Below are 23,775 nucleotides of genomic sequence, written 5' to 3' on the forward strand. Positions count from 1 at the left end.
AATTAAAAAGAAAAAGCTTTAAAACAGACATACAGGAATAGAGACGGCTGCTTCTCCCCCTCTAGAGAATCCACTTCTTTTCCCAGAGAGCTTTTGGCAGGTGACAGAGAGGACTCAATATGCATGTTGTGCCTTAAGCCAGAAGGCATTGATAATATATATATGCATTCTTTTTAGAAATTTTTGAGGGGGTGGGGGTGGAGATGACAGACTGGAGTGGAATAGGAGGTCCTTGCTTCCTATTAGGGGAGGTAGAGGGATCTAGAGAGTCAAGGGTGCTGGAAACAGTTACATGATTTGGTGTTTTCACTCCTAACTCGGTTTCCTCCTTCATAAATAGATTTCCTACCATATAGAGTGGTTGCTGCTAACGACCAGCAGGGCCTGGCTCACGGGTCCAGGCTGCGGGACTGGAGCACACCCCGTTGTGTTTAAAATAGTTTATAATAAAATATAATGGAGCTTTTGCTGAAAGCAAGTTAAGGCTGGGACCAAGACTTAAAGTGAACTTATGTGGGGAGGAATATTTGGAGGTGATGCGAGGGAAGGAAATGTCTCTTTGGGGCCACGACAGGGCCTGTGGCGCCCTCAGCGAGGTGATGGTGCTACCGTGGGGAGAGGCAGCATCTGGGCACTGGGACAAAGTGAACGCGCAGACTGGACCCCACCTCTTCAATTTCAAAGCACTTAGAAACAATACTCGAGCCTGCGAGCGGCTTCTAGGACACGGTGATTTCCTCCTCCTCCTCCTCGCCCTCTTCCTCCTCCTCGGAGTCTGAGAAGTCTGAAGGTTTCCCGGGGCTGCTCGAGGGCGCGGGCGAGAAGGGCAGCGGCCCTGGTAGCCGCGGGTCCCGCAGGTGCGGGGGGTCGGGCGACGCGTGGTAGGCCAGGCGGTGGCAGGGGCTGCCCCGGCCCTCCTCCTCATCCTCCTCCTCTTCGTCCCCAGGGCCCTTCTGGCCCACATCGCTGAGGTCCGGGTGCGGATTGAGCTTGGTGGGCAGGGTCTGCTCGCGGCAGCCCCCGCTAGACAGGAGTTCGCGCTCCTTGGAGTTCCGCCATTTCATGCGTCGGTTCTGGAACCAGATTTTCACCTGGGATGTCCCCGCCGGAGACAGGAAGGGAGAAGCAAAGGTCAGATCAGGGGTCCCAGGGGACCCAAGGGGGCGGGGAGTGGAGTGGGGAGCAGGTTCTGTACTTCGGGCTGTGCCCACTTCCAACCCCTAGAAATGAGTCCAGGTGGATTCCAGCATTGACTCCTCCCCCTCCTCAGCTCGCGGTTCCTTTTGATTCATCTACTGCCACCCGGCCGCAAAGGGCGGGGCTGCGGGCCGCTGAGCCCGGGAGGGAGGGCTGGGAGTCGGGGTGGGGAGAGAAGAGGGCTGCCCCGCCGAGCGTCGAGCATCGAGGGTGGTGGCCCGTGTACTCACTCCCTCTCTAGGCCTCGATTTTCCCATCTGTACAGTGGGACCTAAGCGGTTTCCGAACCCTTGCAGTTGACAGGTGCGCCGGCGAGGGGGTGAAGCGAGGGGGCGGGGGATGGGTGCTGTGAACGAACTGCCCTCACCTGCGAGTCTTTCAGGCCCAACTTGGCCGCCAACTTCTTGCGGTCGGGCTTGCTGATGTACTTCTGCTTCTGGAACATCTTCTCCAGCGCCTTGCGCTGCACGTCCGAGAAGACTGCTCGACGCAGCATGCCCCGCCGAGGCTTCCCGCGCGCGGCCAGCGGCCAGGAGAAGGTCCCGGGGATGGGCACGACGCTGGAGGACGCTGCAGGGTGGGGGGAGGTGGCGAGTGAGTGGGCGTAACTCCCATCCCCCCGCAACGTGGCTCTCCCTGGCTTTTCACTCTGATCCTTCATCTCTTTAAAGCGCTGCTTTTTCTCCCCTTGGAGAATAGGCCACGAACCTACAAACCTGCGAGAGTGAAAGGCGCTTTCCGCCCAAATAACTTTCCCTTTCAACCATGCAAACCCGGATTAGGTAGAACCACGGAAACATAGAAAACAGCCCCCACAATAGCCTGTTTTGTTTTTCCATTCAGTGGACTCAGGGAAAGAAACTTGAGCACATTAGCTAAAACAGCAATAGAAAAAATAAATTACAAAAATAAAAATAAAATATCCAGCTGAAGCCACTGGGTTTCTCCCCTAAGCTTTTATCATTTCGGTGGCTTTTGCATTCTTTAGATGAAAATGAGGTGCTTTACTATTTTGATAAAGAGGGAAAAATCCGATTTAGATTTTTTGAAAAATCCAATAAGTATTCATCTTTTTTATATTAATCCTTCTTCCCCTCCCCCCACGAAACGTAAAGAATTCGGCCGGAATACATGAAAAGTGGCAGCTAATTAGCACATTGACTGCTTCCCAATGGATATTGGCATGATAAAAGGGGGGAGAGTTTCGCTTTAAGCGAAAGAAAAAAAACAAAACAAAAAGAAACAGAGACTCTAATGAAGCGTGAATGGTAATTGTGTAGTAATGAACTAACAGAAAAAGACTGAGGACAAGCAGCGAAAGCCATATATTACTGGGACAAAAGAGATTTACACTTTCAAACTAAACACAACTGCAGGCCAAGACCATTGGGAGAATACTGATGGCAGAGGCTTCTCTTCCCCGAATCGTTTTCATTAAATGGACATGAAAAGCTATTTATAAAGCTCGGGTTGTTTTTGTTAGAGCATTGAGATGAGGGAGAAAGGGAGCAAATTCCATTATTAGCAGCAGAGTGAATGGTGGTGGTGCTGGGTAGGGGGGTAGGTGGTGAATTCTCTCTCCCCCTTTAAAAAATCAATGGCTGGTGTCTTTCGCTAATATTTGGGAGTACTGTCGTGATTTTACCCAACCCCCACAAGCCATACCCAGTTCCCCTTCTCTTTATAGGGACTCCCCTGCCTCCTTTTGAGTTTTGACCAGTTGCAGAGTTTTTGAGCCATAGTTTAAATCACCAGTGAGGTTGCGGGATGAAAACCTGGTGGAAGCTGTTTAAGGTGTTGCTCCTTTAGGCTGGGACACAATTATGGGCTTTCTTCCAACTGCTTCTTATTTTTCAAGATCAACAGTATTTTAAAAGACAGGGTGGGAAAGGGGTATGAGAAGGGGTTGGGAAATGAGGTTGGAAATAGGAGGTTGGGATTGGGGGATGATCTAGTCCACCCTCCCTCTGGGCGACCCTAGGCATCCCACACAAGAGGGCACCCCATGTGGTCTTGTGAAAAGCCCGAAGCCCTGAATGAGTCTTAAAGAGAAATTAGCCCCGGCTGGTAGGTGTCTCTTGGCGGCGTGGAGCGACTAGGGTTGGTCTGTGTGTGGCTGCCTAGAGGAGCTGACCAATTGGTCATGGTGCTGAAACCTTTGTGGGGAATCGTGGCCAAGTGCACTGACTCTGTGGGAAAACGGCAGCGTGAAGGGATGCCAACAGCTCCTCGCCGAGAAGGGAACCGCCTCAAATTGGGACCATGACAATTCCTGCTAATTTGTAGAGCAGGGAATTGGTGCAAAGTGTCAAGCAGTCACTGCTTGTGCTAAATAGGGCATCAAATTGGCGCGACGGATTCGTGAATGTTGTACGCCTCGCAACCTCTGAACCAGAGCATAACCCCGAGGGGTGGACGGAGAAATACGGCTTTGGGGCAGGGAACGATGGGCCGGCCGGGGCTGGGGCGCCTCCCAGCCTCGCCCAAGGAAGCCGTAGAGACCTACCTGGGAAATAAGAAGATCTGATGAAAGGCTGAAAGGACCCTTCGAAGTAGGGAAAGGCGAAGGTCTTGGGAGGGACGCTGTGAAGCACGGCTGGGGATGTTTCTGGTGGGCGGTGGAGGGGGAGCAGAAAGGAGGGAGGGAGACAGAAAGAATCTGATTACGTACTTGCCTATTGTATAGCACGTTGAACACACGATATAAGTAACCCTTCATCTGGTTTCAAAGACATCTTTCTTACATATTGACAGGGTAAAATAAATCTTCCTAACATTGTCTTATCTGTAAAACTCTTTCCTTTTCCCCCAACGAGATTCTTTGCAGCATCCCACCCTACCCCAATCTTTATCCTAGGCACTAACGAGGTAGGTAGGACTCAGTGGGGAGGAAAGAAATTGCAGATGTATAATATTAGCTAATCAATAAGTATATCATATTGAGTTTAAAAAAGAAACTGCCTCCTAGAAGCTGCATGGCAGAAACACAGACGTCCAGGGGCGTGCGCTCAGCATTACCACGCCAGACAACTATGCACTGTCTCTGCGTGTGCTCAAGTTCATTCCGAGATTGGGGCTAGCCTGGGGGCTTTTCTTCCCAGGAATTGACTGGACTAGTCTCACATTGCCAGACGTAGGTCCTTAAAGTTTGTGCCTACGTGTGTGCACTGATATGCGTGTGGGTGCCTGCTTGCTAGAGGAAACTGAGGCCAGGAGGACTTGGCGCATGCCTGGCACCTGAACGGACCCTCAGCGTTGTGCCCTCACTTACCTGTTCTGGGCCCCGAGGAAAGAATGGCGTTCACTCCAAACTTCAGAAACGTGGGCTCGCTGGCAGGGGAGATGGCAGTTGGCGGAGAGCCGCCCCGCCGGCTGCCGGGACCCGGGGAGCCCAGGTCCGAGGCACCCGTGTCGGTGAGGGCCGTGGGGGCCCCCTGCCTGGGCGGCGACATGCTGGCGGTGGGCACGCTGCGGGGCAGGTAGGCGGGGGGCCGGCTGATGCGGATCAGATCCTCCACCAGGAAGCTGGAGTGGCCGGAAAATGCCGACTGCAGGGACTGGGGCAGCGTCAAGGTGGGGGTGGGCCTCAGGAGGCTAGGGTACCCGGCGGGGGGTGCGAGGAGCCCGGGGAACATCATGATAGGAGTCGGGCGGGCGAAATAACCCTTCTTTCAGTGGCCGGAGGGTAAACGCCTCGTTTCCCGCCCCTCCCGCCCCTGCAGTGTCCTCTCTCTTGGGCTTAGCAAACGTCTCCAAGTAACGATCCCACTTGGGCGTCTGCAAGTCCTCCGTGGTCCTCCCGTTGAGGTGATGGTTTTATAGTGGACCGCCTGCTAAAGCACTTTGAAAAGTGACAGCTCTGACAATGAAGTTCAACAAAGTTCTCCACTTGAGCTTCATTCGCTGGAGGCTCTGGGCGCTCTGATTGGCGCAGGGGTGCAATTTATGATTGGATTAGTCTTCATAAGCATGGCCCGCACAATGGGCGGACAACAAAGGCCCGCACGCATCAATTCTGCATATCGACCGCCTCTTTGCAATACAGTGCGCCCCCAAAGCTCTCGCCGAAGGTTTTTGTTCCGAAGCAACACTCGGGCTAATTAAATGCCTATTTAGAAGTTTCAGATGACAACTTGCCTCATAGAAAAGGAATTATTTAAAGAACGCACTAAATTTATTTGCAGCTCCCCTGCTAAGCCTGGAAAATAAATCAATAAATATTCATAGAAATACATCTTCAGGCTATCAGCAAAGTAACCGTCCTTCTTGTGGGGGTGGGGCAATGAAAAGTTTCAAGTCAGTGAACATGAAAATATACTCCCTCTCCAGTTTCTAGCCCTATCTGTTACTCCAACTGAAGAGTTAAGCAGATGTAGAGGTGAGCGAAATCAGTGTTTGAAGTCGCATTCTGACGACTCAGGGAGACTTGGAAATGAATGCTGTGGGGCCACTGGATGTGTGTCCGTAAGAGTGGGAAGAGGTCTGGAGTTACTTCATTTCGGGAGACTGGTTGAGTTTGAGAGTTGGTAGATACCTGAACAGTAAAACGAGCCTCCTTCAAACTCCCAGCAACTTGGAAAACTATTTTCTCTAGGAATTTCTGCAAGGGGCTCCCCGCACCTCACCTTGCGGGAGGAGCGGAGAAGAGCAGCGCTGGGCTGTAGAACCGCAGGATTCCGGTTGCGAAGGGCTTAGGCTGGCCGGAAGCTGCCTCGGGCAAGGGTGTCCAAAGGCTATGAGTGCTATGCTGGCCCTTCTCCAACCACAGGGAGCTCTCGGCAGTTTAAGTTGAAATTCACAGCCCTGACATTTTAAGCCAGAGCAGCGAAGGTCCAGACGTTGTCCAGAGACAGCCCTACCGATTGTGGGGCTTAACTTGGCAGCTTCTTAATTAACTATAACCCACAAATGCGTGAAAACCGGAGGGAAAAATGCGAGTCTCAAGAATGTTGGTCCACCCCAAGAAAACCTTCTCTGAATGTGGGGCTTCAAAGGAGAATCTTCCTGGAGACAGTCTCTTAGCTTTCCTCAGGTTTGGGCTGAGGTGGCACTGACTCGATTCCCCCTGTTTCTCTGTTCGGCGAGATAACAGATGTGTTAAATGTCCCATTCATCTCTTTAGTGTGGCTGAACCTCCCCAAAGAGAAGTGTGCAGCCCCGCCAGGCCGCCCTGATCCTATTAACCATGAACTAACTGTCACCTTCAGCTGGTTTTCCTTTTTGCTTTTTAACACAAAGCTTTCTCAAAAATCTTATTAACCAGCTTTATTTCTCTCGATGGTTTTGTTCGGGGCGTTTTGTGTTGATGATCTCCATGTCGCTGCTTTAACCATTCAATAAAAGTGCATCTGCGATTTATATCACATTAAACCAGAAACGGAGCCCGCTAAAACTCTCCCTTGATTCAAATTAAAAAGTTATTTAGGGCCCGGCTCCAGAGGCGAATTAATGCTAGAAGATGACGTAAGCGCGGAGTTTCTGAGCCCAAGACTGCTCTTGGTTATGAGCAGCGAGAGAAAACCAATCAGGAAAGAGACAACTTTTTTTTTTTTTTTTTTTTTTTGTTTTTTGAGACGGAGTTTCGCTCTTGTTATCCAGGTTGGAGTGCAATGGCGCGATCTCGGCTCACCGCAACCTCCGCCTCCTGGGTTCAGGGAATTCTCCTGCCTCAGCCTCCTGAGTAGCTGGGACTACAGGCACGCGCCACCATGCCCAGCTAATTTTTTGTATTTTTAGTAGAGACGGGGTTTCACCATGTTGACCAGGATGGTCTTGATCTCTTGACCTTGTGATCCACCCGCCTCGGCCTCCCAAAGTGCTGGGATTACAGGCTTGAGCCACCGCGCCCGGCCTAAGAGACAACTTTTAAATAAGGGGCTATTTAAATATGGGAACTGCCTTGCCTGAGTTAATTGGAGGCCCCCAGACAGAAGAGGGAGATCTGTGAAGAACGTCAAAAGTTCCTCTTTTTGAAGTTTGCAATAAAATAGGTGAAAAAAGTGTAAGCTATCTGAACACCTGAACTTTAACCTTGTCACGAGACAGCTTCCCACTGTCCCATACTATCCCTTCCTTTTTTCCTCAGACCCACCTCCCTCCTTCTTCCACTCCCTTTCCTTCTGCCCCCCACCTCTTTTTCTCCCCGCGTCTGAAGGACTTGGGCAATTGCCAGTTCCCAGAAGGATGCGTTGGGGGCTTCAGGGTGTTTGATTCCCTACCGGTGAAGCGCTTGTCCAAATCTTCTGGATGATCAGAATAGAGTCTCTATTTGCCAAAATAAACTTGAATTTTTTTTTCTTTTTTTTTTTTTTTTTTTTTTTTTGAGTGGGGAATGGTAAGAAGTTGAAGCCAGGGTGAGCTCTTCCCAGCGCCTCCTTCCCTGTTGGGGCATTTGCGCTGGTGTAGGGTGTAGTTTTCACTGTTTCCTGCCCGTTGACAGGCTTCCTGCCACCCCCAACCCCCTCCACAGGCCCTCACCATTCTGCCTCACTATAGACTAACTGCTACTAACTTCTCGGCTTTTAAAAGTCTGCCCTTCCATTTTTTGGAGGGTGGGTCAACCCCTTGCTGCGATCCACGTGGACCCCGCTTCCTGGGGTCGGTCTCCACCGCCTCTAAAGAATTCCTAAAGCGCCAAAGAGGAAAAGTGAGGGCGGGGGCGAGGGGGCGAGGGCTGGACGCCCTTGAAAAGGCAAAATAAATCCTAAGGAAGCAAGAAATCTGACGAAAGAATCTTACTTTAAGTGATCTCCTTGAACGCGTCTTTTCAAACTCCGCGATAGCCTAAGGGGCTGCGCGACGCCGCGGCTGCGACTAAGACCTGTGACTAATGCCATTTGACCTGAGCCCATGGGGTTTTGTGCGTCCTGCCATTCATTGTTACGTCGTTATCTTCAAGTTTATTTCGGAGAAATCACTTGCGTTCTTTGTCTCAAGGCTGAGCTTTCTATTTCTTTTTCAAGAGGAAAGAAGATGAGAGGGGAAAACAGAATCCGAGACCGGGGTTTGGGGTTTAAGGTCCTTGCCTACGCCACAGGCGCGACTGCTCCCTGGGGGAGGCAGCAGCAGATCCGGCTGGGTCTCCCCGGGCCTAGGTAGCCAGAGCTGCCGAAACCTCCCATGGATGGTAGAAAGGGCCTGTCGGAACGCACTTTGGGGATTTCTTTTCCCCAGAGCAGGGAAGAACGGGAGCGACCCTGACCCAGGCGCCGAAGGGGCAGCAGCAGCAGCAGAGCGCACGGCCCTCTCCAGTGCGGGCGGTGCCTGGAACGCCTAGAGTAAGAGAAGGTCAGCTAGAGAGGTGAAACGGACACTGCAAAGTAAAGAGTGGCCTGAGCTTCCCGGCCCTCTGAAAAGATGGCGAGTGTCCGTTTTGGAAAGGCTGCGACTCCAAGGTCACCCTTTGCAGGCTTCAGACCCCCGGGCTTCCACGCTCCCTTCCGGAGCTGCCAACTGAGTGAGAGCGAGTTTTTGTAAGATTGGCCGGATGCCGGGAGGAGGGAAAAGGGCCCGACGCTTGGTTTCTCCAGGCGCGGGGGGGAAGAGGGAGCTAACCGGCGAGGCGAAGGAGGTGGGCTGTGAGGCTGGGGCTGAAAGAGGTTTCCTACCGCCCCAGCCCCTCTTCGCAAGCCTCTCTATTAAGACAGCTCTAAGGGGTTCACCTTCAGAATAGGCCACTAGGAGCTACCGCTGCCCCAGCTCTTTCTAGTGTCTCCCCCCTCACCCCCATCCCTTTCACACTCACTCCTCTCTTTTTCCTTGAAAATCCTTCTATTGTGCCAATCAAGCAGATGGTTTGCAGGAAATATAGCTTGGCCTCGCTGACCGAAACTAATTTTAACTAGCTTTCCAAGCCCGAAACGTTTGTTTTGCTCTTACAAAATAGCCCCAAAAACAGCTGGCAAGGGTGAATTAAACCCATTAAAGACACATTTATAAGAAATTATATTCACATAGGTTGCCTGAACCCCCTTGTGCAGTCTAAGAGAGGAGATGAGCGCATTTAAATGAAAATATCGCAGGACGCTCCCCTCCTTAACATAGCCTGAAAGTCTCAAAACATTTTACTAAATAGATTAACTTGACTATTGTCTTGCATCACATTTATCAGCTTCATTAAGTGAATAGCTGAACAAATATATTACGCATGCATGAAAAGCTCTTTTTCCAGGAGTCTCATTGTATCGTCAGCCCTGACAGGTGGTTAACTGTGTGTTGTGTTTTTTTGTGGGGTTTTTTGGTGTTTTCTTTTTCTTTTTTTTTTTTTTTTTTTTTTTTTTTTTTTTTAACCCGAAGAAAGAGGATCTCTAGAGCAGCGCAGGGCTGGCAGTGCGGACTTGGAGAAAGTTTACTTCAACTCTCTTCTTGAACCCGCTCCCACTAGCCCCAGCAATATTAAAACCATGTTGGGCCAAGGAGATATGAGCCCACTCAAAATAATCAAAATTAAATTTTTGTAAGCCTAGCCTTGAGTGCTTTCTCTCTCCATCATTACCTCCGCCCCCTTGTCTGAGAAATCAATTTCATACCGCTCCTTTTTAAAGCTGAAGATTCCATCCCAGTCTCCTTGAAAATAAATTGCCATTGTTTCTCCTTGCTTAACCAGCTCTTCACAGACTGCAGGATTAAATATTCTTCTTTTTAAAAATAATAATAATAATAATAATAATAAAGAGTCTCATTTTGTTGTCCAGCCTAGTCTCCAACTCCTGGCCTCAGGTGATCCTCCAGCATCTAAATATTCTTTTAATTCTCAATTGAATCCATTTCACTTTATTGTATGTCTTTAGGGAAAGTCCTTGTCTCCTGGGCCTCAGTGACCCTATGGGTGAAACGAAGGGTTGCCCTAGACAGCTCTCTAGGGGCCCTTTCAGATCTGATCTCCTGAGGTTTAAAAACCCTCAGCTCTTTTTTTGCCTTATGAAGGGGCCGGGCAACTCCCAGCCTCTGAGCCCAGAGTGATGATAAGAAGGATGGCACCTCCAGGTCCTAGGGTGCTCTGTTGGTGGAGGGGAAGAAAGTGGGGTACTCTAGAGGCCTAAGGCAAATCTGCCTGCCCGGGAGGACTGCACACACTGGGCTCTCACTCCTGGGGTCTCAGGATACATTGGGGACCGAGAGCAAAAGCCTGAGGTCACCCCACCCACACATTCCGCCCCACATCCCTCCCTTCAAAGAGGCTGCCCTTCCTGCTGCTTCTCTCCAGCTCTTGTCCTACCACGAGGTGAGGTGTGGCCAGACACCAGGTGAAAAGTAGGAGGGGATCCTCCCTGGCTCACTCCCCTTGTCCTGGGTCTCGCTTTTTAGGTGCTTTAGTAACCTGGTGGAGTGACACAGTGAGCCCCTTCCCCTCTATGCTCCATCACCTTTTTCTTCTCCTGTCTTTTCTGCCTTCCCCCCATACCAAGCTGGAGTATTGGTGTTCTGTCCTGGACTTTTTCTGGTTAAAGAAGCTTGAATGAAGGTGAAATTGGTGCTGGGTGGGAAAGGGTATAGAATCTTTCTCTGAAAGTGCTGCTTTTGTCCAAGGCAAGAGGGCAGGAGGAGAGAGAATATGAAATCTATTCAGTCTTCTCTTTCCCATCCCCAAGGATTCAGGGATGGGGTCCAGATGCCTCTTAGCAAGGCTGGTTTTGTGTTCAGAAGGAAGTGGCCCCTGGGAGGGGGGCTTAGGAGTTAGGGGGACCAGTGAGTTTGGTGACAGATCCTGAAGAGATGATGTGGCTATTCCCACCCCAGCCCAGCTACTTCAAGAACAGAGGACTTTGGGAAGACTTGAATGAGTGTGAAAAGTCTTCAGACTTAGCACCAATCTTTCAAAATATCTCCAGAGGCTTGTAGTCTTAATCTTGTTTGACATTTAAGAGCCCTCAAGGAAAAAGGATGCTTGCCTATGGACTGAGATTCTCTTTTCTAAACTAAATCAGTATCTTGCTTCATCTTATCCTTTTTCTTTTTTTTTAATTGTAAAAACAAAAAAACTATTGTGTGTGTTTTAAAACATAGAAGTATAGGGAAGTTTAAACTTTCCCTCTGAAGGTTCAATTACTTGAGTATGCTGAAATAAACGGATAATCAACAGATCAACAGGAGAAAAAACATACAAATTTAATAATGTGCACAAGTGCATGGGAATCACACAACATATGAGACTCAAAGAAGGGCCAGATGGTTGAAATTTAAATATCCTTTTTAGGGGAGAGAGTTTAAAGAAAAAGTAAGTGATGTTTAGGGGAAATTAATGGACTCAAAGAGCAGACAATACCTGGAACAAATTTTGGGCTCTGGGGGACGTGGTCACAAATTATAGAAAAATGACGAGCAGAACTGTACTATGAACAAAGGTTGTCTTATGACATAGATAAGTATCTCAGCTTAAAAAAAAAGTTGGCCTGGTGTGTTGGCACACCCCTGTAATCCCAGCACTCTGTGGGGGCTGAGGTGGGCAGGTCACTTGAGTCCAGGAGTTCAAGACCAGCCTGGGCAACATATTGAGACTCTTGTCTCTACAAAAAAAAAAAAAAAAAAAAAAAAAAAAGTAAAAAACATTTTTTAAAGCTATTTTGGAGCAACCTCCAGAAGAATAAGAATAGTTTGTTGGGTGTGGTGATAACTTGCAATCTTTTCTCAAGTGATTCGTCTTCTCTGATTGTTTGATTAGATTCTTAGGGAGGGGACTGAAGACAGTTGTGTTTCTTTTGGAAGAATTTCCCTCAGTCAGGTAAGGAAACTTCAGAGCGATCTGCTCCCTGTACTTCAGAAGGAGAAGTGGGAGAGGCTGGAGAAGGTCAGAGAGAGACCTTGTGTCTGAGGCTTATTTCTGAGGACTTTCAGTCTCCTTTGTTCAAAGCACTCAGCATGCCAAAGTGCCATGTTTTGGGCTATTGTTTTCTGAGCCCCAACAGAAGGAAAAAGAATCATTTTTAGAATGAAAACCTGTAAGCTGGAGAAGGAGTATGGGAGAAACATCCTTGCCTCCAAACTTCAAAGCTCACCTTGTCTCTGTTTGAGATTTTAGAGATTTGCCCTGTTGGGACAAAGAGGTAGACACCCATGGGAGGATTGGAGGCAAAGCTACTTTGTTATTTATCATGTAATGAAAGTTAGTTTTAAAAATTATTTTTCTTCTAATAGATAGGGAGTCTTGATTTGGCTAAAGGAGGGACCTATCAGAGGGGCTATTTTGAACCATAAGCCAGTGCTTGACAGGGAAATATTCTGAATTATGGTGGGTCTTTAAATTGCTGAAGAGTTAAAAAAAAAAAAAAATTGCTGAAGAGTTGTTTGCCTGGGGGTAAGGTAGGCTTAGATGTTAATGTAGTAAAGAGAGTAGAAGAAATCTCCAGACACTTTTACCTGCTCTGCAGTTCTGCTTAGTCAGCATAGGGAAGGGAAAGTAGGAATAGAGAATGTGACTTTCTCTTACATTGGTAAGAGATGAGGAAAAGAGCTTTACTTATGGTATTACTATACTACACAAAGGCCTCAAAACCAAATGCCAGCTTCCATCTGCAGAAGGAATAATAAGACTCTCCCCTGCCTGCCACTGTCACCTACCATCAACCTCCCCTTCCACGGCAAAGAGAAAAGAGATGGTCATCAGACAGAGAGGTTCCTTTCTGCCAACTTCCTCTCCATTCTATTCATATCCCTGCTGAGAAGCCCCCTCCTGCCTCCTTGGGAACTGTGCTGGTTAGTTGTTTTCTGTTTACTCTTCTAAACCCCACTGTCTACTCTTTCTGCCTCCTGCTTTACCCTGAGAGGCTGGCCTCTAGGCCATGCATTGACACCAAGATATCTTGCTGGCTAGATTCTTCTAGTTGATTTCTATCAATGGAAAGCACTAGCATCAATTCAAGGGCAGAAGAGATGTTTATTCCTCCCACTTCCTTCTTGCCTAGTTGCATTTCTGGGAGGGTCTGTTAGCTGCAGCTTCCAAGATCACTGGACTCTGGCACCATTGTCCTTTCAACCTTCTGCGCTTTCACACCTATGGGCATAATGGGATATAATGGCTTCCCACTGTTGCTGCTCTTTAAGTACATTAACATCCTTTGTTTATTTCCTGTACCCTACTCACACTTCTACAAATAGCCTCTTCCATCTGCACTGGAAAAGCTGCTGCTGGAATCCTGACTGATACAAGACCTTGTTCTCCATTATTCTCTCTCTGTCTCTCTCTAGCTTCATATTATCTCTATATAGCTTCGATATTCCCTTCACCACTGGTTCTTTCAAATTGTGTTCATTTTCAAAAGGACTCTCCATTGACCTTATGTCTATCGGTAACTATCTCTTCTTACAAATATCCCCTGACTTCTGTGAGGCCTGCAGATGAAGGCTTACCTTCTGTGAGGACTACACATGGAGGCTTACCCTACTTTCCTACTCACCCTACATTATGAAGGGCCACACCCTCCAAAGTGTTGACACCTGGTCTGAATGTCTAAAATCCATCCCAAGCCCTGCAAACAGCCATTCCTGGGCTACACCTTAGGTTTGGTGGTGGGCATACCAGTGATATGATCCACCCTTGGGCAGACAGACCTGGGGAGGGGCTTGTGCAGTCTTTGGAAATGAGCTTGGTTCTATTTGGGCAAAAATTCCAGTGCCTAAAAGGGAATATATAGGCTTTAGGTGAATGTGTCTCTGTGGTCCCACGGACTCCTGCCTCACGGAGATGCATAGGGCTGTAGAGAACCCAGAGTGGGGAGCTATCTAAAGTAAGATCCCTGTTTGGCCCAATCATGGCACTTCTTTCATAAACAAAATTTTGGAAGGTGATGTCTGCCTTGGCTTAATTCATTTAACATAATGTCCTCCCAGTTCATTCATGTTGTCAGAAATGACAAAATTTAATTCCTTTCTGTGGTTGAATAGTGTTCCATTGTGTATATGTACCACATTTTATCCATCCATCTGCTTTATGGACATTCAGGTTGATTCCATTTCTAGGCTATTATGAATAATGCTACAATTAACAGGAGACTGCAGATATCTCTTCAACATAATGATTTCATTTCCTTTGGATATATACCCAGTAGTGGGATTGCTGGATCACATGGTAGTTCTATTTTTAATTTTTTGAAGAACCTACATATTGTTTTTCATAATGTCTGTACTAATTTACATTCCCACGAAAAGTGTATGAGACATCCATTTTCTCCACATTCTCACCAACACGTGTCATCTTTTATCTTTTTGATAGTAGCCATTTTAACGGGTATGAGGTGATATCTCATTGGAGCTCTAATTTCCATTTCTCTGATGATTAATGACATTGACGGTTTTTTATGTTCCTGTTGGTCATTTGTCTGTCTTCTTTTGAGAATGTCTATCCAGATCCTTTGCCCATTTAAAAAATTGAGTTGTTTTCTTACTATAGAAGTATTTGCATTCCTTATATATTTTGGATATTAACTTTTCAGGAGATGTATAGTTTACAAATATTTTCTCTTATTCTGTAGGTTTTCTCTTCATTCTGTTGATCATTTACTTTGTAATGCAGAAGCTTTTTTAGTTTGATGTAATCCCATTTGTCTATTTTTACTTTTGTTGCCTATGCTTTTAGGGTCATATTCAAAGTAACTGTTGCCCAGACCAATGTCATAAAGCTTTTCTCCTATGTTTTCTTCTAGTAGTGTCATAGTTTCAGGTCTTACATTTAAGCCTTTAATCTATTTTGAGTTGATTTTTTATATGGTGTGAGGTAACAGTCTAATTTCATTCTTCTGCATGTAGATACTCAGTTTTCCCAGAACTCTTTATTGAAGAGAGTATTCTTTCCCCATTATGTGTTTTTGGCATCTTTGCCAAAAATCAGTTGGTGCTAAACATGTGGGTTTGTTTCTGGGCTCTCAGTTCTGTTCCATTGGCCTGTGTGTCTGTGTTTATGTGACCTTGTGTCTAGTTACTCGGCCTTTCTGTTCCTTCGTTTCTTCAGCGGCTTCATCTAAAATGGGTATAATAACACCTACCATAAAAGATTGTAAAAAGTACATATACCCTACAACAGTGGCCAGCCTATCTTTAGATATATGAGAAATTGAATGCCTTTTCCCCTCAAGAAACAAAATATCCTAATTCCTAATTCTATACCAGATTTCCTTTTAGATATTGGTGAAAATTTTTTGTTGTTGTTGTTGTTTTGTTTTGTTTTAGTTTGTTTTTTGAGATGGAAGTCTCACTCTGTTGCCCAGGCTGGAATACAGTGGTGCAATCTTGGCTCGCTGCAACATTTGCCTCCTGGGTTCAAGCAATTCTTCTGCCTCAGTTACCGAGTAGCTGGGACTGCAAGTATATGTCACCATACCCAGCTAATTTTTTTGTATTTTTATTAGGGACAGGATTTCACTATGTTGGCCTGGCTGGTCTCGAACTGCTGACCTCAAGTGGTGATTTGCTTGCCTTGGCCTCCCACAGAGCTGGGATTACAGGCACAAGCCACTGCATTTGGCCTGGTGAAGAATACTTAAACCAATAATAATAACAGCAACAATGATGGTGATATAGTGATATATGCCTTTATTGAGTACTTATTATGGGCATGGTACCATGTTAAATATTTTCCATGCATTATTTTAAATAACCCTCAAAACAACCTTATGAGGGAGATACTCTACTATTATTATTCCTACTTATTTGAAGGAGAGAACACGGAAGCTGAGGGAAAGTTAATAATATAACTGTGGTAGCTTTATATTGTGTTAACTTGACTAGGCAGAACTACATTTTCCACAATTCCCTCCCTGTGTGATACCAGTTAGGGTGGGCTACAAAAGAGAGCCTGAGAGACTTGGAGGGTGAAAGAAAAGTGGTAGCCATGCTGTAGCCACTTCACTGACATAAGCTGGGCCTGCAAGTGTTCCAGGCTCCCAGCTTCCTCGACTCCAGGACCAGGTGTGTGTGTTTAGCAGCATGAAGACGGCTTGAGCTTTGGCAGGACATCCACACTCACAAGGACAGAGGCAGCAGGGACTGACCAGTGTGGGTTTCAGTCTGTTCTCATGGGCTTGCAGCTCATGCTGGTGGGTTCCATCCTGCTGTTGATCTTGCCTTACTTTCCATCCACCATTCCTTCTCAACTGTCTGCCCTGTGGACCTCATGCTCCAGCATCAGACGTCAAGACAATCTTATGGAGGCTGCTTAGCTCACTTCCACAGTTGGATCAGGTCAAATTCCTGTAACAAATCCATATACATATATATGGATATGGATAGATGATATATGTGCTACATATGTATGATATAATACATATGATATGTATGCTACATATATTATGTATGATATATATGAGGTAAATATAATATATATTTATGTAAGATATATATTTATGCATATTTTTTATTGGTTCTGAACCTCTAATTGGATCCCGACTGGTACAGGGCCCAAGGACACACATATAGTAAATGCCGGAGCTGAGGCTTAGAACTCAGTAGTCTACCCCAGAACCTATGTTCATAGCCATTATTTTGTACTGACTCAAAACCACTCTCTAAGAGTCTTGGGATTTGGGAGGTTGATGGGAGTTGTCTGTGGTTTCAATTCTAATCTGGGGCCCTATTCTTCTGCCTTGAAGTACTAACAGGGATTAAAACATCATCATACTCATAAGCCAAGCCACACTGACACCCAGAAGGCATTCATCGATGAATAAAACTGCACTGGCTTATAAAAATGTAGAGTTCTGCTGCTACTACCACCACCCCCACTAGTGCTACTACCAATTATGTGACAACACATTTAGCACTTACAGAATTCCAGGTACTGTTCTAAGCGCCTAGGTTTCAACTCATTTAATAGATACAGCAATCTCAAGAAGTGGCTGCAGCATTTCCAGCACTTACTTACTCACAGAAGTAGTTACTAGATTTTTAAAAAGTGAACTTTGCGAGGGCAGGGGACCAAGCATGTGGATGAGATCTTGGATTCCTGTTCTGACAAAAGGAGATTACATATGAATTCCAATTCTACCTTGGCTCCAGTTTGAAGTACATATATCTCAAGTGTCTAGTACATATCTATCAGTCAGGACGCTTTTGACTGCAAGCAGCAAAAGACCCAGCCAAAAATAGAATAAACTCTAAAGGAAAATTATTATTTCACAAAGCAAGAAACCCAGAAGGAAGATAATCCTAGAAGGAAAAATACCACACAGTCAGAGAAGGGATGGCAGATAAGAGTTCATTAATGTATCAGCCTGTTGACAGCACCAAAATACTCAGGTTCTTTCCTTCTCTGCTCAGCCATCTTTAGTGTTTGACTTGTCCTCTTTGGCCGGTTCCCAAATGGTCCCTGATGGCTGCCCTACCTCCAGGCATCACAAGCCAGTGACAATGTTCAGCACAAGAAGGATGAGCCAATTTATTCTCTTCTCTTTCCTTTTAACAGCAGGAAAAATCTTTTCCAGCAGCCCAACCTAAGGATTGCTTTTATCTCATCAGTCAGAATAGTGCCAATTGACCAGTCACTGGCAAGGAAAATGGAATGTCCATTATTTGATTAAACAGATCAAGGTTCACCTCTCTGGGGCTAGTGAAGGGCCCAACTTCCTGGAAACACGTGCATGTTATTAGGAAAAAGTAGGTGTGGCTTTGGGTAGGCAACAGACAGTGCCTGTTACTGCATGTTAAAGCATGATTTGTGAAGTATGCCCTACCCAAAGCTACAACCAGGGCTGAATCTCAGTAGCTGCCCTTTATCACTGTGTCTCACACCTGGCTTTTGTTCATTGTTTAGTTACTCTACCACAGGTACTGCTTATGCTCACTAATACCCATTCTTTTCCTCTTTAGGGGCACACAGTTAGAACACTTCCTGGCTTCTCTTCTGGTTGAAAGAGCCATGTGGCTATGTTCTAGCTAATAGAACGTGGACAGAAGTGATATACACCATTTTCAGGCCTGGCATATAAAATTCCCAATATACACTTCTTTCCTTTTTTCTCCTTCCAGTGAAACACTACACGTTGGGGTATCAGTGGTACAAGATGGAATGAACCTGGATCTCTTAGTTACTTAGGAGGGCCACCCACTTTGCATCAGATTGTGGCATGGGCAAGAAGCAAGCTTTTATTATCAGATTTTACAGTTATCAGATAATTCATCCTACATTGACTTATGTTCTCACCAAAATCATATTCCTTATGATTTGTGTTTTAAGCACAGGGGTTGCCAATCTGGAGTGCAGGTCTCATGCTACCAAGGTGGTTATCCAAACATGCATCCAATTTTTGGATCCTCTCTGTGAAATCCCTGTCATGTCAGTCCTACATAAGCACTTCTAGTGACTGGGAATTCATTATTTCTGGCAAGAGATAACCTCTGGTAAGAGATAGCATATGGACAAAGATGACAACTACATTTCAGTTTCTGTGCTGAAGCTCACTAATTCGTAGAGATTCAGCACATGAGCTGAAACAGATTCAGCATACTATACAGAGAAGGATTCTGAGGCCAACTCTGAGTAGTATGGAAAAAAATGCTGTTATTAATTAATAATGCCTTCCAAGGCTCTGGAGGCAGAAGTGGTGGACTCATGACCCCATATGGCATCTCTGGTCTGAGCAATGGGGAGAAAGTTCATAGGAAAGAAGTTTACCATTAACTAGCAGGACTCAGGAGACTGGATTTGGGGATTATAATAATAACAGTTGTAGCAATAATGATGGCTTCTATTTTAGTGAGTACTGTGCTAGTGCTTATGTGTTTTATTTCCTTGTCTCCTCATAAGTCCATTTTATAGACAAACTGAAGCTCAGAAAGTATAAAGTAGCTTGCAGGGGGTCATGTAGCTAATTTAGTGGCAGAGGTGGATTTGGACCTGGAATTATCTAACCTGAAGTCCAGGTTCCTACCCAGCAGCCTACACTGCCTATGGGATTGGGGAAAGGACTGGTTATGGCAAGGTTTTTTAGCATCATGTGGAGCCATGTGGTACATTGTAGGATGTTTAGTGGCATCACTGGCTTCTACCCAACAGATGCCAGTAGCACATTCCTCAGATACCTCATCATGACAATCAGAAATGTCTCCAGTGATATGGTTTGGCTGTGTCTCCACACAATCTCATCTTAATTGTATTTCCCATAATCCCCAGGTCATGGGAGGGACCTGGTGGCAGGTAATTTAAACATGGGGGTGAATACCCTCATATTGTTCTTGTGATAGTGGGTGAGTTCTCACAAGGTTTGATGGTTTTATAAAGGGCTTCCCTGTCCCCTAACTCTCATTCTTCTCTCTCCTGCCGTCATGTGAAGAAGGACATGTTTGCTTCCCCTTCCACCATGATTGTAAGATTCCTGAGGCCTCCTCAACCATGCTGAACTGTGAGTCAATTAAACCTCTTTCCTTTTTAAAGGGTATGTCTTTATTAGCAGCATGAGAATGAACTATTACAACCAGAAACTGCCAAATGTTCCCAGGAAGGCACGAATAGCCACAGTTGGGGATCACTAGGTTAGAACTGCTGACCCCACAAAGGGTCAGTTATGGAAACACAGAAAGCAAGGGGCAGTCAGGGTAGCCTGGGAGTGCTTGTCACCAGAAGAAGACAACAACAATGAGAGGGACCAGAGGCTGAGTCCTCTAGGCTGATGCATTAAGTCTCCTAGTGCTGTTTCCCATTGAGGGGCAGGATTGAATAGGGCTGAGCTTGCAGGAGAAGATTTCTGTGGCCCTCAATTGTGGGTAAAGAAAGAACGTGACAGGAGAGGGATTTTAGCCACACTGATCATCCTGAACTCTCCTGAGAGTCTGCCACTGCAGCTACATCTAGCCATCAGTAGATACTGAATGAGAGTTTGTTAAATAAATGATAAAAAACCAGAACAAAAGAAGGGAAAAACTGAATTGCAATTCTTTTTTTTTTTTTTTTTTTGACAGCCTTGCTCTGTTGCCCAGGCTAGAGTGCAGTGGTACAGACTCAACACACTACAGCCTTGACTTCCCAGGCTCAAGCAATATCTGACATCAGCCTTCTGGGTAGCTGAAACTACAGGCATGTGCCACCATGCCCTGCTAATTAATTTTGTATTTTTTGAAGAGATAGGGTTTTGCCATGTTGCCCAGACTGGTCCCAAACTCCTGAGCCCAAGCAATCCCCCCACCTCAACCCCCCATAAGTGCTGGGGTTACAGGTTTGAGCCACCACACTGAGCCTGAGTTGCACTTATTTTTGAGTAAAAATGTGGTATCAAACAATATTCCTGAATAGCTACTACACCTGTAATTGGCAGATAGTAAGCAGCAAATTTTAGACATTTGCTGAAAGGCGTCAAGGTTAGGGTGAGAGGAAAGGGAGTGTGGCCCTCTTAATTAAAATTATTACAATTTAATGTGTTTGCTCAATGTCTCTTTCATTTTTAAATGGAAATCTACTTTTTATGAAAATAGAGATTTCATAAATCTGGAATAACAGAAAGCAAAAGCAAATTGCAAAAAAATATAAATGGTATTTGACAAAAACCGTAATTTCTTTATAGCTAGCTGAATGAGTATTCATGAATTTTAATTTTTAATACTTATTTTGCTTTATCTTATTTTTTAAAAGTGAATAGTTTCTTAATATACATATGTAGTTAAAATATGTTTCAATGGCTTTCTAAAATTCAGAGCCTCTAGAGGGAGTGTGGTTAGAGAAGATATTCCTGCCTTCATCAATTCAGAAAGACAAGCTTATCTGCAGGGTCATGCCCCTCTATTTTAGGTTGTGCTAAAAAGGGGGCACCGAAATATTCGAACTGTTTTACTACAAAGCTAACATATATAATCACAGCCCCAATTTCTGCTTATGTGTAACTTCTGACCCTTTCTCAAAAAACCAAGTACTATGATTACTAGGCTTTGCTTTTTAAAAATGAAGCTTGCATTGTTTTCTTCCTCTCATTTGCATTTTCATCATAGAACAGTTCATAAATCCATGTGTTTTTTTCTGCCACCATTCAGGAGATTTTGCTATCAGCTATGCGCAATCAATCGCATAAAGCATGAAGAGAGCAGGGCTGCTATTCATATGTTGCCTGTTAATCTAATTACTGAGGTGGGGGCTCCAGAAATAGAGCTGCCCACATAGAAAAGCTTTGCCCCCACCTGGTGGATTGTTTAGCCAAGCTTTTTAAATGTGCAAAGTTTAAAAAGGTGGCGGAGGGTGGCAGGAGGAGGCACGGGTAAAGAAATAAATCTTTTTTTTTTTTTTTTTTTTTAAGTTTCTATGCGGAGCAACGGAAAGAATTTAGTGGTTGTCAACATGAGTTTAGTACAAAGGTATGGTTTAAAACGTAGGTTCATTTTGACTGAGCTTCAGGTCACGCAAGTCCAGGGAAACCTGTGCTGCTATTTGTTTTTTGTGTGTTTTTAAAAGAGTTCATAAGACGTTAAGGGAGGGAGATGAAGCGGAGGAGACGTCCCAGAGGGGATGACGTCTGTTAAAGGGAGGATACTTCAGGGGTGTTATTTCCAGAGGCTCTTAGTGACCGATTGTGTGAAAGGGTAGCTCTGAATGAGCAGCTCCAGCCTGGCTTGATTTTGAACTGGTTTTAATCCTTGATTCCTACAAACAAAATAAAATACCTTGTCGAATGGAGCCTATTGAGTGCGGATGATGGGTTAGGAGTGGGGGTACGAGATGGCAGCGTGGATGCTTGTTTATCGAGGAGGAGTTGTCCGTTGTTCCTGGAGCCGGTGAAAGGAAAGACGCCAGAATCTGATGGCTGGGGTAGCATTGATGTGAGGTAACGGGGTAATCGGATTGAAAGGGGGCCATAGTATTTATGTCAGTTCACATTTCGTCAAAGGAATAATATGAGGTGCTACCTAGCAGAGGCATTGGCCTGGGGGTTCAGTTAGCAAGCATCCAGGCCTTGTTGGATTCAAATATAAATTAATTCTCACAGGAGCATTGCCTGATTAATCTATTTGCATAATAGTAGAAAAACTGCAGAGTGGTTACTTTTTTTTTTTTTTCTTCTGCAGGGATTTGGACAAGAAAAGGTTTAAATTCATTTGAAAGAAGAGTGTGTGAGAAGTCAGAGAAGCAAAAGCCCTCTCTGGGGCTCCCAGAGCTGTTTTCTGGACCAAGAAGAGTTGAAGTTGAGGGAAGCCCTGTTGGCTCAAGAAGTTTAACTCTTCCTAGGAAAAAATCACCTTTTACTGAAGCATTATGAGTCTTAGCTCTTGGCTTAGATGGTGGCATCTGGTTCAGCAGAGGCTCAGGACATCAGCTCAGAGTGAAATATCCCCCTTGGTTTAGGTTCTGGTCAAAGGACATCATAGTGTCAAAAATATATAGGTTCAGTTCTGATGTACTCAGGTTTGCTGGGTGTTTCTGAAAAGAATGTCAAGTCTATTTGCTATTTCACTGAGAAATAAGTAATTGATTTGTCTTATAAAACTCAGGCCATTCATGCCCGATTTTGACTCAGTGCATTCATTCAGTGAGAACCTGTTGAGCACAGCCTGGTGCTGCTGGTATGTGATGGTGGATATGACAATGAAATCTAAGTCTTACTTTTAAAAGCCATATTATAGAAACAGGATGGATGGAAGAGGACTAAGAGTTCATAAGTTTCAGATTTTTGATACCAAAGTGATTTTTTCTGTAAAAATTTTAATAACAGAATTTTAAAATACAGCTATAAAGATTACTTAGCAAATCCAGCCTTGATTACTTCCAGTCTTTGCTCAAGAATAAAGACCTTTCTTTTCATAGTACTATAGGCACTGGCTTCGGTGTTTCTCACTCATTCTTATTACTTTTATTCCCTTATCATTCACTGTTGTGATAAAGAAAGCACTAAAGCCATTTAGATGCAACTGCCATGTTGACTCAAAATGCTTCTATTTTCACCAGTTCCAGATGGAGAAACATTAGAAACAACAGCAAGGCAAATCCTATTTTCTAACTGATCACATGGCTAATTCCAAATTTTATTTTGAAAACTTCCTGCTATAGAAGAAATGCCTATGGTAGGTGCTTGACAAATGTTCATTTCATTTTCCCTTCTTGACTACACCCAGAATGACAATTAGAAAATGTCCTTGTTGCTTAGGAGAATCAAGGAATAAGAACCTAATACCCCCAGAGAAGAAAAAGTCTATCTTATGCACTTCCACTGCTTTAGGAGTGTCACCTAGCTGAGGAACCCCTTTCTTTGAGCTCCACATTTCCCCACCCCCTATTAAACGAGGGTGAGCCTCCAATAGCTTTTTTTAAAACCCTTTCAGCAGTAATGCTAATTTTGTGTGAAATTAGCCCTCATTTAATATAAGTCCTGTTCTCTAATTAGTTGGTCATGGTATACTCAATACTTTTATATATACTCTGAAAGACAGTCACCAACTTTTATGCAAAAGATTATACTACCTACTGAGAGAGAGAAGCTAATCCACTCTCATTCCCTCCAACGTCTTATTACCTGTCAGGGAAACAAGACAAATATTTTCCCACATTCATACCCATGTAATCCCAATAGCTGAGCATTAGTGGGAAGCCATTATGTCTGGGGGCCATAATGATTGTGGTCATCAGATTGGGAAGTAGATCAGATTAGGAGAAGTCATTGGGGCCAAATGAGTGCCTCA

General features: G+C 45.2%; 1 protein-coding gene across 1 annotated transcript; it reads right to left on the reverse strand.

Moving 5' to 3' along the window:
- Positions 1-660: 660 nt before the first annotated feature.
- DBX1 (developing brain homeobox 1) lies at positions 661-4,987 on the reverse strand. Its single transcript, XM_017525657.2, has 4 exons — positions 4,469-4,987; positions 3,704-3,805; positions 1,565-1,767; positions 661-1,091 (listed from the first exon to the last, which is right to left on the reverse strand). The coding sequence occupies exons 1-4, from the start codon at positions 4,833-4,835 to the stop codon at positions 720-722; spliced, it is 1,044 nt and encodes a 347-aa protein (XP_017381146.1). The 5' UTR covers positions 4,836-4,987; the 3' UTR covers positions 661-719.
- Between the last annotated feature and the right edge of the window lie 18,788 nt (positions 4,988-23,775).

This window comes from Cebus imitator, unplaced genomic scaffold, assembly GCF_001604975.1.
Source record: "Cebus imitator isolate Cc_AM_T3 unplaced genomic scaffold, Cebus_imitator-1.0 Scaffold39, whole genome shotgun sequence".
Lineage (NCBI taxonomy): Eukaryota > Metazoa > Chordata > Mammalia > Primates > Cebidae > Cebus > Cebus imitator.

Coding starts and splice junctions, on each gene's coding strand:
- DBX1 (XM_017525657.2), bottom strand. CDS start 4,835: ATGATGTTCCCCGGGCTCCTCGCACCCCCCGCCGGGTACCCTAGCCTC. Junction 3,806..4,468: donor TTCCTCGGGGCCCAGAACAG/GTAAGTGAGGGC, acceptor ACCGCCCACCAG/AAACATCCCCAGCCGTGCTT. Junction 1,768..3,703: donor CAGATCTTCTTATTTCCCAG/GTAGGTCTCTAC, acceptor CCCACCCTGCAG/CGTCCTCCAGCGTCGTGCCC.